We start from the raw sequence: 18,468 nt of genomic DNA on the forward strand, positions 1-18,468 counted from the left end.
TACTAATAATATAATTCGTATATAACAGCGCGGATAATAAAATAACGCGTATATTACTATTTAAAATAAACTATAGGTTTAACTTTAATATTATAAAAAACCCCTTAAAAAAAGAGTTAACACCGATAGCGACCATTTAAATCGAAAAACTAAAAAAACTATAAACATCGCTATAAAAAACCTTACCTTTCTTTAAAAACGAATAAAAAAAATACGCCGATAAAACAAAATTAAAAAGACTAACCTTTAAAAAAAAAAAAGTTTACCTCTTATAACGAAACATTAAAACTAAGCAATTAAGCGAGAAACTAGACTTTAAAAAGATTAAACTATTTAAAATCGTAAAAATTATTTTAAAAACTAATTATCGATTATCGTTACTAAAAACTATAAAAATACACCCTGTATTCTATATCTCCTTACTTAAATTAACACTAAAAAACACTAAACTCGAAACGCGACTAAAAGTCGAAACAAATTAAAACGAGTATAAAATTAAAGGAATACTCGACAAAAAACGAATAAAATAAAGATAAAAATACCTCGTTAAATAAAAAGGTTACCTACTTAAAAAAAACATTTAAAAAGCTTAAAAAACACTTAAAGAACGCTATTAAAAAACTTCGAGAGTTTAAAAAACGAGCGGTAAAGAAAACTCTAAACCTATCGTATTCCTAGTTAATTACCCCGAAGGCGCCAAAGGATTAACCTCGGCGACCACTTTTAACTCTACGCGTTCAGACTCTTCGAGCTCGTCTAAGGACTAAAGGCCGCGATTTACTATCTCCGCGCCACGAGTAACCAACGACTCTCGTTACTTACAAAAACGTTCTAATTTCGCGAGGGGCTCGGCAGCCTATTAATAAAAGGAACGAAAGCGCTCCGCGATAGCGGCCTCTTCCCGTTAAAAACGTTGAAATTCCGACACCACCCGAGATAAACTCAAAGTAAGAATACTAGAACTATCGCAAGAGCGACCTCGATAAACACACTCTTTATACCGAAAAACGCTATCTATTATTTAATATTTCTACCCCCGTTTAAAGTATAAAGAGTAAAGTATAACCTCGAATTTAAACGTTTTAATAATAATTATAAGCTTATAATAATCCTTAGTTTTTTTTAATTACGTAATAAGCTTCGTAATACGACCGGATATAATAAATATACATTATAAAAAAAGTATAAAAAAAAGAAAAAACTTATAAAACTAATAAAAATAGAATAAATAAAAGTTTTTAAAAAAAGACCTAAGCACTTTAAAAATAAAAGCTAAAAAAGAAGGGAAATAATATTACGACCCGACCTGCTTATACGGCCAAAAAAAAGCGCAGCGGCTGCGAAAATACGAAGCCCCGCAAGGGAGCTAAATAAACCGAGAAAGTTAACGTACGAGCCACACGGTCACGTAACGACTCACCACGGATCACTAGTAAGCCGTAATAAGCCGCCGTATTAGATCACCCTAAATCACCGGTGAACTAAAGTAAATTAATAATAAAAGAATTACTAGGTCACTAATAAACGACGGTAATTTAACGGGTTAAGCAAATATTAATAAGGAAACGAGGTAAAATATAAAACGGATATTTCTTTATATAATCTCTTAAATATTCTCGTTTATTTAATAATTAATCTAAATATTAATCTTTATTTATTAATAAAATATATACTTTAATAATTTATTATAATATTATAAACTACGCCTTAATATTTATTTAAAACTTAATTACTCTATTATTTTACCGATAATATAATTTTATTACTCGTTTAAATACTCTCTCGTATTATTAATATAAACCCGCGTACGTTCTATTAGGTTTTATTAAACCCTTAATAGGTATCGTTATAATATTAACTTTAAACGATTAAAAACGGCGGGATATATTAGCCTTAAAAATTAATATATTTAATAGCCGTCGATTATTCCCGATTACTAAGCTGGACCGATTTTACCTTCTCACGCCGATCGGCGCGTATTATAACGAATATTAACCTGATTATATTTATTATAAAGCCGGTCTCGTTAAAATTTTAAATATCTTTATTAACGATCTCGTATTTCGCCTTTATATTCGCGACTAGCGTAAACTAACCGAAAATAACTTTAAAATCCTCGTAAAGAGCCCTTTAATAATTATACCGACGATTTATTTTAATCTTTAAGTCCGGGTTACGGTTAATAAAGCGCCTAACCCAGTGTTTACCGACGCGGTCGCCGCCGCGCGACGCGGTGAGGAGATTAACTATATTTTCTACACTAACGAAATCGGGAGACATCCCTCGAATATTTAAATTATTTATATATTTATAAAGTACCTCCTTTTTAATTAAATTTAATTTACGTCGTTTCGGTCGGATTTCGCGTTTTAAAATTCGGCCGTAGATTCGATAACGTAAAATTAATTCGGGTATATTATAAACTTTTTATTACTACTCTTTAATTTATTTAATTCGATCCGTTTCGTGTCGCTTAAATTATTAAAACTATTCGATCTTTTTAAAATTAATTAAGTATTATAATTATAAAAAGTATTACGCGTTAAAATTTAATTATATTAAAATTAAATTTAAATACGTCGCTAAGTAATATATCTCGCGTAATAGTAAACCACGTTATAATATTTTTAAAGTCTTTAATTCTTTTTTTTATTTAAAATAAAGTTAAGGGTAAAGTTTATATACATATCGTAAGGGACTTTTAAAGTCCTTCTTTCTTTTATTTTCTACCTTTAAGTACCGTAGCCCTTCCGGAATGTAGGCCCCTGTTAGGCCGATGCTGCATGCCAGTTGGTTCTGCAGAGTGACTGTTGGATCTGCGTGTGACAACCACTCTGGAAGGCGAATCATTCACACGCGGATGTCAAATGGATCGATCTTACGGAGGAAGAGCGAGTCATTTACAGGTACGGTTGATTTCATTCTTGCATTATCGTTGCAAACGCGTATTGACCGGATCCAGATGCGTTGAGGATGCGTTCCGAGATTACATGAACGAAAAGTTGGCAAAATTTCGCGAGGCGGGCAAAAATCCTCAACTGGGTAACATGGACTTTACTTTGATCTTGAGACTTCGTCAGGCCGTCACTCACCCATTCCTCCTCGAATGGGTCGTCAAGAACAATCTAGACCAGCGACACCTTGACAACATGAAGTCGGAGTTGGACAAGATTGGACTGGAGAAGAGACCTGTCCACAAACAGCTTGAATTGTTTCTCGCGGAAAGTTTAGAGGACCCCGAAAACTTTGGCACCAATCGGTTTGGATACGAGTTTGATATCAAGGAGCAGTTGGAAATGGCATCGGCTACCTTGAACGACAACTTTTGCAAGATTTGCCTCACTAATCTGCTGAATCCCCATGCGAATACTGTAAGTCCAAGGCTGAGGTCGTGTCAAGAAACCTGCTAATAGCAACTCATAGTGCGATCACGTATTTTGCCTATTCTGCATTACGTATGAGGTCGAAGAAGCCAAGAAAAAGGGACGGCGGAAGGCTACGTGTCCAATATGTGAGGCTGTGCTGCAGCATTGGCGCCCTGTGCAAGATCGAGAATCGAGCTCAAGGGGTGAAGCTGGGCAAGACAAATCCTCGCAGCCCTCTAAGGAGATGATGGCTAGATATAAGGCTGCGGGCCTGAGCCCCGAACAGATCAAGGTCCTGATGGATTTTGAAGGACAAAAGCGTACCGAAGCCCGTCAAGACTCTGTCAAAATGGGCAGAGATGGCAAGATCCTGGGCAACGACTATCTCGATATACAACCCCGCACAAAAGGTTCAACGTCCGCATTCCTCCGAGCCTTGGATGCAAAGTATCCCGAGCCCATGGTCCCTAGTGCCAAGACCACAACTGTCAAGCACACGGTTCTCGAGTGGCAGAGGGATGAACCGGATGACAAGATCATCATATTTACTCAGTGGTTGCAGGAGGGTCAGATCCTTGGTCGGATGTTGCAGGCTGAGGGTTTCGGTTTCGTCTATTTCTTTGGCGAAATGTCAGAAAAGGCGAAATCGGCTGCAAAGGAAACGTTTCATAAGACGAAAGACGTGAAGATCATGGTAAGATAAAATGGCGCCTCCCCTAAAGGCCCAGTACTATTGGCATCCTCTTACTAACATGAAGGCAACAGATCATATCCCTGAAGTGTGGCGGCACCGCCTTGAATCTTACCTGCGCCAATCGAGTTATCCTCATCGACCCTTGGTGGAATGCCTCGATCGAACAGCAGGCTTTTTGGTCGAGTATACCGCATTGGCCAGGAGAAAGAAACCTATCTCCAGAGAATTCTGGTCCGCAACTCCATCGACGAAAGAATGCACAGACTACAGATTGATAAAACCGAGAAGATTGAGCAGGCTATGCAGTGCAGCAAGGGCCTTTCTGCCTTGGAGATGATCGGTCTGATCGGAAATCTCACAGTCGATGAGAATGGCAACACTGTCCTGGAGCCTGATTATGGTACTTGATTGACGCATGTCGACAAGTTTCTCTCCATCCACTTGCCATGCTCGCATCGAGGTCGGGCTGCTGGCGTTGTATGATTATCTACACAAGGATGCAACATTACTTGGCTTGAGCGATACCAAGTTACTTGATATTGAGGAAGACTTATGTGAGCAGATGCATCTGCTTTCTTCGGACTTGCCTTGATGATTGATGGGAGACTCATACGTGCACTCGTGGAGATGGACATCTTGCGAACACTCTTGAGATTTCACTTATCTGATATGCGCCTAGCTCACACTTATCCCGATTATGGAATGCATCAAGGCATTCTGCAGTTATGAAAATAGACAAATAGACTTATTAGCATAGTTTCATGTGCGTTGATTGTGGTGCTGCAACTTTCAGGACTCTCGAATGAGAATGTACTGCCATGCCGTATTGCAGGACGGCAGATGAACCGAAATACGTCTTCTTTGGTAAACAGAAACGCGAATGGATATTGGAGGTCGGGCAAACAATGATTCAAGCGCCCAAAAAACCAACCTCAGAGCGCCCGACTCGTTTTGCTGCTTTATGCGGCCTTTCAATTCCGTACCGACCCAAAGTTGTGTTGTCGAGCTTTGGAGCCACCGGCAATCGGATCTGGTTAGCACTCAAGCACTGCAATGGGACATCATGCTGGGGGATCAGCTTCACATTAAGTAAGCAGGCAGTGGTGTAAAGTACACCGCATAATACCTCCAGACTCGGAACGTTCGGGTTACACGATACAACTTGATCTCAGACAGAACCACCAAGTTTTGCCAAGGAGATAGGAGCGTAGCCGTCGTGACCTGTCGTTGGTAATGACAGATGAATGATGAGCGGGATTTACGTTATCACAGCTACACAATTGCACATCCTCTAACAGAGACCCACAGACCCTGCAACGTATGCTGGAGGCTGGGAGACACCTGCGGCGCGGAACTTGGGTAAGACATATTTGTGGGTAAGATAGACGACGATGCTGAATGGGCTGATACTGCCTCCCGCGATATTAATTGGCATCTGCACGTATCCTGGTGACGGTCATACGAAACCTCCCGCGAAATCCTACGCCCAGCGTGTTCGGTTGATTGAGCTTGCAATTAATTACATGCAATTACCAGTGCCTGGCCGCTGCTAGGAGTCTAGGACGCAGTAGGCATGCGCTATGGGATGGTTCCCCGCTCGGCATGCGACATACATGGGGAACAAGAAGAGGGCACGCATGATAAGCTTCGTAGCCCTGCAACCTAGGCCCATAGGCCCAATCAGCCCCGGCAATTGCCCGACCAGGCCCATGGCGAATTCGCTCCTATGAGTCGTCGGTGCTTGAAGACCTTCCCGAAAACGCTGCTACCTTCCTAAAAGCGACAAGTTGGCGAACATGAATGGAGTTCCTCGCTGCTGGCAGAGGACAAACATGACTGGCCAGTGGGCGCCATGCTGCAATCCGCCGATCATCAGGTAAACACGGCCTGATCGGCTCCCTTGCTTCTGCCACTTGCTTCTTTTTGCTGTTCAGCTATCCCACAAGTTCCTTGCTCAACCAATTGCCCCAGTATCCGCCAACGCATATATAAGCTGTCCCAGGTCCCGGGACGCAAGACAAGCTTTCCTTGGCCAACCCTCAGCCAAGTTTGCCTGCCTGTCTGTCTCCCCAAGTCCTCGGTCCTCTGCAGCAATATGGGTCGCTTTGCCGTTGCGTTCTTGGCGCTGCTCGCCCCGACTGCGGTGGTTTCTTCGCCAATCAAGGCTCGTACCCCGTACCAGGTCAAAGAGACTCACCATGCACCTCGCGGTTGGAAGCGAGTTGAGCGTGCCTCAGCCGATCAGGTCATGAACATCCAGATTGGCCTGAAGCAAGGCAATTTCGAAGAGCTGGAGAGGCACCTATACGAAGGTTAGTTGAATTAACTGCGGCAGTTGCCGTAAGTAAACCCGAGGTGCGGCACTTGAGCTAACCGGCAGTTTTTAGTGTCTGACCCTGCTCACGCGCGCTATGGCCAGCACCTCTCCCAGCAAGAAGTCAAGGACCTTGTCAAGCCCAGTGACGAGGCCCTGGATCTCGTCCACGAATGGCTTCAGGACAACGGTGTCGCGCCTGCGGGCTACAGCACTGCGAAGGACTGGATCTCGGTGACGCTTCCCGTCGACAAGATTGAGAGTCTTCTCGACACCAAGTACCACACTTATGAGCATGCCGACGGGTCGCGCGTGGCGCGAACGTCCAAGTGGTCGCTCCCTGCGCACTTGCACGACCACATCGACACGATCCAGCCCACCACCTCTTTCTTCCGTGCCCGCGCCGAAAGATTTGACCATGTCCTGGATGCCGGCTGGATTCCTCCCGCCTACACCCCACCAAGCAATTCGACGCTGAACAAGGTCTGTAACATCAGCTCCGTGACCCCCGAATGCTTCCAGACCCTGTACGGGACCAAGGGCTACAAGACACGCGCCGCCGACGTCAACAAGGTCGGTTTCACCAACTACCTCGGAGAGCATCCCATCCGTTCGGATACCGAGAAGTTCCTCGCCAAGTACCGCCCCGAAGCAGTTTCCAGTGCCAGAGACTTCAAGCAATTTACTATCGCGAACGGCCCTGGTGACGGCCCCATTACCCAAGAGGAACTTGCGGGTGGCACCGACAAAGAAGCCAACTTGGATGTCCAAGCCATCGCTGGTATCAGCTGGGGAACCCCGATTGAGAGCTATTCGACCGGAGGCAGCCCGCCTTTCATCCCTTCGCAGATGGCCCCGGACAACACCAATGAGCCGTATCTGGTTTGGCTCGACTACCTGCTGTCACAGCCCAGCATCCCGCAAGTCATTTCCACCTCGTATAGTGACGACGAGCAAACCGTCCCCCGCACTTACGCAAACCGCGTGTGCCAAGAATTTGCCCGAGCCGGTGCGCGAGGCACGTCTATCCTCTTTTCGAGCGGCGACGACGGTGTCGGACCCGACGGCGGAGTGTGCGTGTCTAACGATGGCAAGAACACCACACAGTTCCTCCCGGGTTTCCCCTCCAGCTGCCCCTACGTCACCACTATTGGCGCGACCATGAAGTTCCAGCCCGAAGTTGTTGCATACCGCCCTCCTTCGACCGGGCCGGTCAGCACTACGGTGCTTACACGTCTGGTGGCGGCTTCAGCAACTACTTCGAGGCACCAAAGTACCAGAAGCAGGTGACTGAAGCCTATGTCAAGAGCTTGAACGGCACGTTTGATGGCCTTTACAACAAGAAGGGCCGGGGATACCCCGACATCTCTGCCCAGGGCATGTATTTCGCCTACTTCTACAACGGCACCGAGGGAACCATCAGTGGTACTAGTGCCAGTTGCCCGCTGACGGGTGGCATCATTTCGCTGCTCAACGACGCCCGCATCGCATCCGGCATGCCGCCCATGGGATTCCTGAACCCCTGGATCTATTCTGTCGGCCGTAAGGGAGTGAACGACATCACCTCGGGCAGCGCGCACGGCTGTGACACCGCGGGATTCCCGGCTCAGAAGGGTTGGGACCCAGTGACGGGCTTTGGAACGCCGGTAAGTTCATTGACAACTAGTGTATCTAGTGCTTGCGTATGATTACTAACTGTGACCCAGATCTTCCCCGAGCTTGTCAAGCTGGCAGGCGCAAGCTTCAGCTGAATTCCATTATCAGAGACGATTGATGCAAGGAATCCTCCCACCACTTCATTAGAGTATTAATACAAAATATACATTATAACAGACCGCTGTATGTTGCAAACAAATTCATACTTCGCCAGGAAAAAAGAACAATTCTTCCACGTCCGTTTTGCCCGTCACAAAGTCATCCCATCGTTAGTTCGTAATACCACTCCCCTCTTAACCATAGTCTTATGCGTGCTCCGGTAGGCGGTCGAAGAAAACAGTTTGCAGCACGTCCCCGAAGGAGGTGCGCAATACGTGGACGTTGCAGTCGTCGAAGAACTCGAAATCGCTGGACAGGTCGAAGTCGACCCAGCTCGGCAGCGTGGCGGTGGTGAAGTGGTTGTGCATGACGCCCGAGGGGCCCGTGGCCCCAACGTAGCGGTGGTGCTCCTCCTTGTGGTCACCGTATCCGACGCGCTTGGTACTGCCGCCGCCGCAGGGGGTCTTGCCGTTACCGCCTCCGGGTACCGTCACGTTGGCGAGCACGAAGGGCCCGCCGGCGGCGAGGCTGTGCTGGGCGACGATGGCCCACTCGGCGATGGAGTCCGTGGGCTTGGCGGGCAGGGTGACGTCCTTGGGGCGGTACTCGGGTTGGGTGGTGTCGTTGGCGGTGATGATGAAGCTGTTGTAGCGGGAGGCGCTGTAGACGGTTATGCCGGAGGGTACATGCTGTGCCATTGGGGGAGGAGGGCGCCGGAGGTGGTGTTGCTGTTGAGTGGCGGGCGGGGGTTAGTTAACTTGAGGGGAGGGAGCCGGTGGGGAGCAATGGGAAGGTAGGTAGGTGGGGATAGAAGGTAAGGGAGGGAAGGAGGTAGCGGGCTTACGTTAGGGTGGCGTTGATGAAGCCCCAGGCTCCGACGAAGCAGTTGAGGGCGGTGTCGGCGGCGACCATGTTGGGCAAGCGGGATGGGGTGTATTGGGAGTGAGGTTAGGTATTGGGAAGTTGATGGAAGATTTGGAAGTTGATGGGAGATCTGCACGAATTTCTACTGACGAAACAGGATCCTGTCTCCTATATATCTACATCTTGCTTATGTACGCCACATATTTCCTCAGTTGCCTTGTGGTGTTCCAGAAGGACCCGGTCCAACAGTCACCACTCTGGGCCCTGGGCACAGCAGAAAGTTAAACCACCTCAATAACAGACCATATGGCAATGACCACATGGGGAGCCCGGACCGATTGAGAACGCCCCGTGGCCCCCACACAGAACCGCAACATCTCGCGTGCAAGCAACAGCGCGTGGTGGAATTTCAGAGCCGCGACAGACGATTCACGGCTTTCGGCTGTTAGGGGTGATTGGATTGGTGTCTAGATTCAATTGGAAGCATTTATTTGCGAATTGGAGATGGTCGAAAAGACGATACACGAGCTACCCCTATCCTGCTTCTAGTGAGGCGGGCAGCTTCTATTTCCAGCGGCGAGTATGTAGGACTTCCACCACTGTCTAGCCTACCCGTCCCGTGAAAAAGTTTAACAACTGCGCTTGGTTCAAATCTGGGCGGGCGGGCACATCGCTGGAATGCTTGTAACGAATGCCTCGTTTGTCCCCGATGAATTGGCGCCCATGTGTCTCACGGACGATGCATGTTGGGACACGAGAAGCTTTGGCACGGCTCAGGATGCCGAGGGCCCTGGGCACGGTCCCTGTAAGGCTGTACCTAGTAGTAGCACCTCAGATGGTCAGACGAAGTCAAATGGGAAAACGAAATCTCCTTATTGAGTTTGCGCGCCACGTGCTTGGTCAGATCTTGCAGGAAGAAAAACCGGGAGACAACGTGAGATGAAGTGGCTTATGGCGGCTTCGACCAAGCTTTCTTTAGCCCCTGATCTGATGAGAGCTAGCGGCGCCGAGATACCGGATCTTCGGGAATCGGCAAGGATTTATCTACATGAGAAAATCAATGACCCAGATAATAGTGTATTGTATTTGGTTTTATCCGAGTTTCCATGCCCATCAAGCTTGGTTCATGATAGTGCAAACCCCCACTTTCGGGCTATTGGTTCCAATCTTACTCCTCCAATCTCTCCTCACCAGACTCCACCATACCAGCTTCGAGATCTATTTCTTGAAGATCAGTTGGCTCTTCGCTATCGTCCTGTTCTTCGACGTTACCATGACAAGCCCCTCTTCCTTTTCACAGTCGGGTGCTCCGTCTCTCACTTCCCCGCTAATCGGGGGAATGTCGTCAAACCCGGCGTCAAACCCGGGATCCCTAGCCTCCGAGACAGGCGATTCAGAAGATGACGGAGACGGGGGAAGATAGCCGACCTGAATGATGCACAGCGGGACGCGAAGGTGCCTGCGACGGCCGGTATGATTGCTGCCCGGGTTTCGTAGGGGCCCCGATGGTGGCGCCTGCCTTGCTGAATTCTGGACCCGTGTATGGCTGGAGAAAGGCGGCGTCCTGCTCCCGGGGCTTCATGACCGACTTCACCTCTGCGATTTCGCCCCGGACCTCGCGCAGTTCCCGTACGAGGTCTTCGCGCGTATGCCACTCTTCGTATTCTCTCATGTATTTCTCCGCCGCTTCTCTCCATACCTCATCGCGCTCCGTCTTCTCCCGCTCCTCCCGCCGCATCTTCTCCACTTTCACCTACGCCTGCTTGATCTGCTCCTCCATCCCGTCGCGTTCGCGCTGTCTTTCTATCCCCTGAGCTCCTCTCGCAGGGACTCGATTCCTAGACGGTGCCTCTTTTTCGGAGAGTTGCTTGCCTCTGGGTCCTTCCGTCTCTTGTCGTATTTCGAACGTTTCGAGGTCCTTTTGAACTTCTTAGACCGATGTTCATTTCAAGGAAGTTGAGATTTGTTTTGTGTTCCTTCTCCCGATGTGCCGCCCACTCATCTGTTCCTGCCCCCTTTCACTTCTTTGATGTCGACGGTGTGATCGCTCTCGTCTGGGCTCTAGAGATGCGTCAGGATCATCGTACCTCCTGAGTTTGCTTTCTTTCATTGGCGCGTCGTGTTTCGACATTTTGGTTTCAATGGCATCATGCCCAGGCACTACCGCTACCGCTGGGTTCTTCTCTGTCTCCGGCCGTTCTTCCCTCTCGAGCTCAGGGAACTCGGGAAGTTTCATTGTCTCTCTCGGTCTCAGGCTCGAGCTGTGACAAGGGCTTATAGGGCTTGGGTTTGATTCAGCTAATAATTGACTATGGCACTTCTGGGAGCTCTGGTTCTATCTCCCTTCGTGATGTTCTGAAAGTGAGGCTATATATACACAATGGCTAGGATCGGTACATCCTACTCGTACCTGGATATTGATCCTACGCGCCGTAGCCGTCTAGGAATGTAGTTATCCGTTGGGCCGGTATGCATGCCTTGTTGGTCCTGCAGAGTGACTGTTGGGTCTGCGTGTGACACGAGCAAACCCTTTTTTGCCTGTCTGCGTTCCGTCTCGGATGGAATGTTGTTCTCCAGATAGCTTGAACCTAGCGCATGGGCATAGCGTTTGATATCTCACTAGAGCTATTTCCTGTGGAAGGGCATCGTCGGGGACATTGAGGTCGCCTGCCACTTCCTCTTCACCAAGTCGAAGTGGGGTGTCCTGACGCCGGCGCGAAAACCCCGGCGGCGCCGTCTATCTGGACGTCGTCTTCACCGAGCCTGCCGGCTGTCGGCCCAAGGGCGCCACGGTACAGTTCACGCTGGACGATGAGGAAGGGGACCTCTGGAGGCACTTCGTGGCGGGCAAGCCGCAAGTTCCGGTGCAGATCACCGAGCATGCCCCGCAGCAACTGAACGGCGAGACGGTGCGGGTTATGAAAACCACGAGGAATGCCTTCGTTCCGGAGATCAACGCTGGAGGCTTTGGTGTCCTAAGAGGAGTCGGAAGAGAATCACTGCGACAGGAGTTTGTCAGGAGCAACTGGAGACTATCAAGCCAGCCCTTGCGGAATCACCGGGGATGGCCCACAACTATGAGGTGGTATATCAATGAGAATCAGCTGGAACGGCAGCCACATCATCCAAACACCTTCTACACCGCGTTTGCTTTTGAGCACGACGGACAGCCGTTTTTCATGCAGGTCGAAGTGAGCGGGCACCTGGAAAGCACAAGCTCGAATCTGAAACACAAGGTCAAACGGAGGTTCAAGCGATTTAGGTTCCCGGCCGAGCCCCAGACTGCTACGGCAGTGGTGAACTTTTGCGGGAGGGACAACGCGTATAAGGCTCCGCTGGACGAGTTGGCGAGGTCGATACCTGATCAGATGGTTATGGCCAATATGAAACAAGTCCCGCGGGTGCCTAGAGTGCAGACCGGTCCGAAGCCCCTTTATCAGATCAGCGCCGAGACGGAAGAGGCGACTATTGAAGATGAGACAGTGTAAGCTATGGAAGAGCAGGTTGAGCAGCCATATATTGCCAATCTCTTGACACCCCCGGAGGCGGAGGAGCTGCGGGCCGTGGCAATGTCAGTGCTATCCCTAGGACAGCCCACTACCAGACCGATAATCCAAAGGGAGACAACTAGAGAACCACTTCACCCAGACGGAAGCGGTCTGCCGGATGTAAGTGATGATAGCGAGGAATCTGAGCGAGCCAGTACCGACGCGGCGGACAGCTCCATGGCGCAGGAGCTAGAAACAACGGAGCAGCAAGATAATACCAGCAATGCCTCCGCCAACTCCGAGCAGATTGAGAGGCTGCTACAGGAAGCCAAACTGCCATTCGAACTGCAGCTTCTCATTCTGTGGCTTATGTCGCTCGGCGCAAGGTGGCCACAGTTGGAGAACAGACGCCTTCCGCCGAGAACATCCGCAGCAGACTAGCGCGCTGCTGTAGAGTCTCTGAGACTAGGCCGATAGCGATTTGACTTTATATGAAGTAACTATAATTGGTAAAAACGAACATGTATTTTATTTATGCACCTTGATCAGTGCTAAACGAGCTTTGCATTCGTTATGATTTTACTTTTGTTTCCGTAAAACCGAGGACCTGCCAATTGGTTATTCATGGGAATTACCCCTGAAGGCTGCCAAGAACACTGTTGGTCTGGTTTCAGTTAGGCCCGCCCGGGGTAAGTTTGTGGGGCAAATACAGCGGAGGGTTGTGGGAGCCGAGGCTCAATTCCCGTGCAACATCGCAACGTCATCCTGCAACTCTGCCTTCCTTCAACTCAAGTCGTCGGAGAGACAAACGGAACATACTTGAAAATACACCTTTCTCTCAATTGAAGCATTCTATCAGATCTTAGTTTCATATTAATGCGACCAAAGCGCCTTGTCGTTTCGAAGCTTGATTCCCGTTAGCACTAAATCCACCGGACAACTGCCCGGCTTACGCCCCACGCGTCCGTCCCTACCGCAGCAAGCAACTGCTTTCCCTCAATACTTGCCCACACATCTAGGCATTTGTCTTTCCGCGTCTCGGCAATAACCCCAATCCCCGTGAATCATGTCTTCCGCCAGCAGCGCAGGCCTCCCCGCCGGTCTGGCCTCCCCGCCGCCGCCCGTGCCCGACACGCTGGTCTCGTTCCCCGCCCCGCACGTCCTGCTGGTGACCCTGAACCGCCCGAAGCAGCTCAACTGCATCCCGCGCCCGCAGCACTTCGCCCTCGAGCGCCTCTGGGACTGGTACGACGACGAGTCTACGCTGCGGTGCGCCGTCATCACCGGCACCGGCCGCGCCTTTTGCGCCGGCGCCGATCTCAAGGAGTGGAACGCGATCAACACGCGCTCCGACGCCGCCGCGCCAGCTGCGGAACCCGCCGCTACCACCAATTCGCCCAGCGGCGCGCCGTCGCAAGCTGCCATCACCGCGACTGGCGCCAACAACACCCCGCGCCAGCAGCAGCAGCAGCAACAGCCCGACGACCGCCCCACGTCCCGCATGCCCCGCGGCGGCTTCGGCGGCATGAGCAACCGCGGCGGCGCTAAGCCGATCCTGGCCGCGGCCAACGGCCTCTGCTTCGGCGGCGGCATGGAGATGGCCATCAACTGCGACATGGTGATCGCGTCGGCCTCGGCGCGCTTCAGCCTGCCGGAAGTCACCATCGGCGTCATCGCGCTCGCGGGCGCGCTGCCGCGGCTCGTGCGCAGCGTGGGGCGGCAGCGCGCGTCGGAGATGGCGATGAGCGGGAAGCAGTACACGGCGGCCGAGATGCGGGAGTGGGGGCTCGTCAACGAGATCGTGCCTGCCGAGGCGGGTAGTGATGGGGTGGTGGAGAAGGCGTTGGAGTGGGCGAGGAGGATTGCAGGGAATAGTCCCGATGCGGTGATTGTTAGCCGCGAGGGGCTGAAGCTCGGGTGGGAGGGCGTGGGGCCCGAGATGGGGACGGATATGCTGATTAAGGGGTGGTACGGGCGGATCGAGAAGGGAGAGAACATGGTCGAGGGAGTTAGGAGCTTCAATGAGAAGCGCAAGCCGGTTTGGAAGGATAGCAAGCTGTAGGTAGGCGCTGCGTCTTGTCCTGTTCTGGCCGAGCGTGCGAAGCGTTTGTTGCGGGAGTTTCGCGATGTCATGGGCAGCGATGGTGGTTTGCGGGGACCATCATAATCACGCGTGGCTACATTTCGCCATCTCGGACTATATAAGCAATCTGACTTACTGAACGGGCCTTATGCCCCTTCAGCACAAAAGAGACTTGTGTGGCACACGAGCATCCTTGACTCACGAGGGTGTTGGATCACTAGTAAACTGACATTATGTGGTGATGTATGCATTCCTATCTGAGATACCCGAGACTTTAGGTAAGTAGTCGCACATGGCTGTGGATAACCATCTATGAAGTCAATCCCAAATCCCTATCCACGGAAAACAGCCGATGCATGTAACAACGATATAGGCTCTACTCATAGCCGCATGAGCTGAAGAACGAGACGAGGTCCAGGTCGAGATCAGGCAGTTGCGATGCAAAATCCTTGAGTCGGGATGCGAAGAACCCGTCCATGAGGGCGAGGCCGCTCATGTCGCCGCAGATGTACTGCAAAGCCGAATCGTCCGCTCTGGCCGAAAAATCGCCACGGGCAATTTGCTCTTTCATCTCGGAAAAGCAATTCAGAAGCTGCTTGGGGCACTTGAGTGTGTCGGCTACAGTCGACTTTCGGATGGCGTCCTTGACAACCGGATGGATTTCTTCTGGTCGCGGGAAGGACACGGCGGCGGCAGCGGTGAGGAATGTGACCAGGCACGAATACTTGGCCAGGACGATGGCAGAGTGCATGAGCTTGTATAACATGATGTTCGCAGTCACAACGGAGGGACTGGTGAGAAGATCAATGATGTCGTTGACCGACTCTACGGCCGACTCTGTGTTTAGAAGCTGATAGATGAGATTCAGTTGTTGTGCGGTGTACGTAGTGAGGAATGGTTCCATGAGATTAGCCATGGCAGCTTGAGAGTCTGTTCCCTTGTAAATGGAAATGACAGATCGGCAGATGTTGGTGGAAGCCGCACGGAGACTGCGAGCGCCCATGGCCACATATATCATCTTGTACTCAAAGTGCATGCCTTGGTGGCCGAACACATCAGTCTGCTGGGGTCGAAGGGTGCTTGGAATGACATTATCGGTCAAAAGCGGCATCTTCTTATCCAAGAAGTCATGCATTTCCTCCTCGAGATTCTCGCTCGGTTCGGCAGGGCAATCAAAGTACTCCTGGGCGGCGTATCCATGCTGCGCAGCATAGAATTGTAGTCGACAATGATGTTGCGGCCAAAAGCGAGCGTGCCGTCCTGGAACAACGGGTCGAGCTCTCGCAGTATCTCCAGCAACACGGCGTTTCGGGTCGGTTCATCAATAGCCACGCGGCCGTGCTCCTTTACCGCGGTATCGAGGGCGCCCAATGATGCCTTGTACAGGTCGTAACGTAGGCCGGCCACATTCTTCTTCAACTCATCGATGCTTTGCGTAGCGTTCTGGGCCTGTTCGAGCAGGTAAGGCAGGACCGGCTTGGACGCATCGTTGTACGTGTCGATGACAGACTTGAAGTGGGCTCGATAGTGGAATTCAGCGTCGTCAAGTTTCTTCACCTCGTCTTGCAGGCGAGCCTCGATGCTGCCCTGGTCTTGGGCGGCAATGGAACCAGCCATGATGACTGAGTGGGATCGTGCTGGTAGGTGGGACTTGGGAAGTCGAAAAAGATGCGGCGGAGGTTGAGGGCCAAGCAGGAATCCGCGGATGGCGGGCAGTGGTTTTTGTAGGATTCGCGTAACAATTGCAGACTGACGGTCCAAGAGACGAGTAATGGAAATGTTGAGAGTAAAGTCAGAATCAAATATGCCAACCTTTGGCTCGTCCTTATTATGTGAGAGAGATGAGATTGTTTGTTGAATAATGCGAAGGAGGAAGATTGAGCGATTGAGCCTCAAGTTACAACAAGAGAAAACGGCTCGAGATTGAATGCAGCAGCCCACGAAAAAACCAAGTTACATTCAATGGGAAAGGCAAAAGTGGTAAAACACAATTCAATTCAAAATTGGGAACTGAAACATTTCTTGCATTCAATTCGTTGGCCAGGGATAAATCGATGGATTGTCTGCCTTTCATGTCACTGGAGATTCTTTCACAACTACAACTTCGTTCGCATCTCAAATAAACAGCTACATTACCTGCCACCTCACCAACTGTTCCAGACATCATATTAACCCCAGCATGCACATCAACTTCCATAATCATCAACCACGTCAGCAGAACCAACAGCGTTCCCTAACATACGGCGAAGTTCGTCCCTGCGGCTTGCATGAGAGAATATTCAGTCATAAGATCAAAATATCCAGTTCATAGTGAAAAACCACTCTCCTTCGAATCGATGGTCACTGTCGACAACTGCTCCTGACACGCCACACCCAAGAAAACAGTACTGAGCACCATTGGAGCGCCGTATCCAGACAGATCAAGCTCTAGCTACTACTATCCCGGCCATCCCGTCTCGGTCAGCCATGGCCGAACCCCAACATCATGGCCAAGGGAATCCTGAGAACGGAGTCAGGTATTTCCTCAAGGAGATCATACCCCGGGGTCTCACGATGTTAGAGATACCTGGCGGCGACCCTATGCCGCGAGACGGAGTGAGCGGCTTGAACCTGGGAGTCACCGCCGCCGGTCCAAAGCTCTGTCCCTCTACGAAGAGACCAGCCGGTAGCCTCTTGAGGATCAGACCGACACCGGAAACCGTGCCCGGTACCATACCGGCGAACGACTGTCTGGACAAGGGCACCAAGGCAATGAGAACCGATGCCAAGGGCCAACGTAACGCGTCACCAATCAACCCATTCTGGCTCTACTGCATATCGAGTCAGCTCACCCTGGCCAAGGATGTGCTGATTAACGAGATCTCGTCGCAGGATAGGGAGGATCTCCACAAACAGCACGAGGACGAGTTTCGAGGCCATAGGGCCCCTAGCGCGCCTGGGGTCCTGTGTCGGAGTGCTCGCGATGACAGACGCAACTTCCTGCGAGGCGACTATCTGAAAAATCATCTATACGGTTTAAGTCCGCGGAAATTCACAGACAAGACAGTGTGTGCGTTTAAGCCTTACAAGTGGACCGATGAGCTCATGGGAATACTCCGACGTTTCCAGGAGAAACACCCGCACGACGACTTACCCATGGGCGTTCTCCAGGTCGGGCTCCTCAACTTCTGGGAATACCTGCGAAAGAGGCACCGCCTGTTGGTTGGCGAGAGCCGGCAAAACCATCGCCCGTCCCTGGCCGAGTACCTCGTCTATATCGTCGTCTGTATCGGTCGCGCCGTCGCGATGGGCACGGTGCTCATCCACGATCCGGTCGAATTTGCCATGACGGCTATAGAGGCCGATAAGGAACTGAGTCAATACTGCCGCGGCCTGGATTGCGAAATCCGCGCCGACGCCATCGACGCACGGCGATGCATAGAGATCCTCGACCAGACCCCGCCCAAATGTATCGGCCCCCTGGCCACGACCGACCTCAAGGAGGCTCGCCAGCCCCCCATCGATCCAGAGTGTCCTTATTTCCGGCATTTTTTCAATTATAAAAATTTGAATGAGCCCCGCGAGCAGGCCATCGCCTCCACGGTCGAGATGATCGGCAACATCCGAGTCCTTGGCGCCGGGTGCCTCTTGGATCCGAAGGCAAAGCGGCATTTCGTCCCTGTTCCCATGTCCCTGAGACAGCCGTGGGACGTAGAGGCCCTCCAAGTCCTCCAAGCCCCGTCGGAGATCCAGTTGGCGATAGAGAGGCTCGAGAGAGAACACGAAGTGAGAGTCTACCGGGTTACTATGGAGGAGGAGTTATGCGCGACTTCACATAGATAAAACTAATGCTTGGTTAAGTTATTTTTGAAATTTACCCAATTAAAATCAATGATTTTCGTCTCGCCTTCTTTATTTTCGTGTCT

The 18,468-nt window shown here is 50.6% G+C and overlaps 9 protein-coding genes across 9 annotated transcripts; 5 read left to right on the forward strand and 4 right to left on the reverse strand.

Moving 5' to 3' along the window:
* Nucleotides 1-2,990: 2,990 nt before the first annotated feature.
* On the forward strand, nt 2,991-4,467 carry PG997_007469 (uncharacterized protein; the record flags this gene model as incomplete). Its single annotated transcript, XM_066811784.1, has 3 exons — nt 2,991-3,371; nt 3,424-4,059; nt 4,282-4,467. The coding sequence occupies 3 exons, from the start codon at nt 2,991-2,993 to the stop codon at nt 4,465-4,467; spliced, it is 1,203 nt and encodes a 400-aa protein (XP_066667126.1).
* Nucleotides 4,468-6,154: 1,687 nt separating this feature from the next.
* PG997_007470 (uncharacterized protein) lies at nt 6,155-8,124 on the forward strand (the record flags this gene model as incomplete). Its single annotated transcript, XM_066811785.1, has 4 exons — nt 6,155-6,371; nt 6,447-7,446; nt 7,554-8,019; nt 8,080-8,124. The coding sequence occupies 4 exons, from the start codon at nt 6,155-6,157 to the stop codon at nt 8,122-8,124; spliced, it is 1,728 nt and encodes a 575-aa protein (XP_066667127.1).
* Nucleotides 8,125-8,334: 210 nt separating this feature from the next.
* Nucleotides 8,335-8,826, reverse strand: PG997_007471 (uncharacterized protein; the record flags this gene model as incomplete). Its single annotated transcript, XM_066811786.1, has 1 exon — nt 8,335-8,826. The coding sequence occupies one exon, from the start codon at nt 8,824-8,826 to the stop codon at nt 8,335-8,337; it is 492 nt and encodes a 163-aa protein (XP_066667128.1).
* Nucleotides 8,827-10,385: 1,559 nt separating this feature from the next.
* PG997_007472 (uncharacterized protein) lies at nt 10,386-10,730 on the reverse strand (the record flags this gene model as incomplete). The annotated part of the gene is made up of 1 exon (XM_066811787.1): nt 10,386-10,730. One exon carries the CDS (start codon nt 10,728-10,730, stop codon nt 10,386-10,388), a length of 345 nt encoding a protein of 114 aa, XP_066667129.1.
* Nucleotides 10,731-11,372: 642 nt separating this feature from the next.
* PG997_007473 (uncharacterized protein) lies at nt 11,373-12,480 on the forward strand (the record flags this gene model as incomplete). The annotated part of the gene is made up of 3 exons (XM_066811788.1): nt 11,373-11,440; nt 11,618-11,693; nt 11,755-12,480. 3 exons carry the CDS (start codon nt 11,373-11,375, stop codon nt 12,478-12,480), a joined length of 870 nt encoding a protein of 289 aa, XP_066667130.1.
* A 3-nt stretch (nt 12,481-12,483) lies between these two features.
* PG997_007474 (uncharacterized protein) lies at nt 12,484-12,921 on the forward strand (the record flags this gene model as incomplete). The annotated part of the gene is made up of 1 exon (XM_066811789.1): nt 12,484-12,921. The coding sequence occupies one exon, from the start codon at nt 12,484-12,486 to the stop codon at nt 12,919-12,921; it is 438 nt and encodes a 145-aa protein (XP_066667131.1).
* Nucleotides 12,922-13,546: 625 nt separating this feature from the next.
* Nucleotides 13,547-14,542, forward strand: PG997_007475 (enoyl-CoA hydratase/isomerase; the record flags this gene model as incomplete). Its single annotated transcript, XM_066811790.1, has 1 exon — nt 13,547-14,542. The coding sequence occupies one exon, from the start codon at nt 13,547-13,549 to the stop codon at nt 14,540-14,542; it is 996 nt and encodes a 331-aa protein (XP_066667132.1).
* A 397-nt stretch (nt 14,543-14,939) lies between these two features.
* PG997_007476 (uncharacterized protein) lies at nt 14,940-16,180 on the reverse strand (the record flags this gene model as incomplete). Its single annotated transcript, XM_066811791.1, has 2 exons — nt 14,940-15,764; nt 15,791-16,180. The coding sequence occupies 2 exons, from the start codon at nt 16,178-16,180 to the stop codon at nt 14,940-14,942; spliced, it is 1,215 nt and encodes a 404-aa protein (XP_066667133.1).
* A 1,167-nt stretch (nt 16,181-17,347) lies between these two features.
* PG997_007477 (uncharacterized protein) lies at nt 17,348-18,214 on the reverse strand (the record flags this gene model as incomplete). The annotated part of the gene is made up of 2 exons (XM_066811792.1): nt 17,348-17,498; nt 17,697-18,214. The coding sequence occupies 2 exons, from the start codon at nt 18,212-18,214 to the stop codon at nt 17,348-17,350; spliced, it is 669 nt and encodes a 222-aa protein (XP_066667134.1).
* Nucleotides 18,215-18,468: the final 254 nt, after the last annotated feature.

The sequence above is a fragment of the Apiospora hydei genome (genome assembly GCF_038363865.1).
Source record: "Apiospora hydei strain CBS 114990 chromosome Unknown utg000006l_segment0_segment0, whole genome shotgun sequence".
Classification (NCBI taxonomy): domain Eukaryota; kingdom Fungi; phylum Ascomycota; class Sordariomycetes; order Amphisphaeriales; family Apiosporaceae; genus Apiospora; species Apiospora hydei.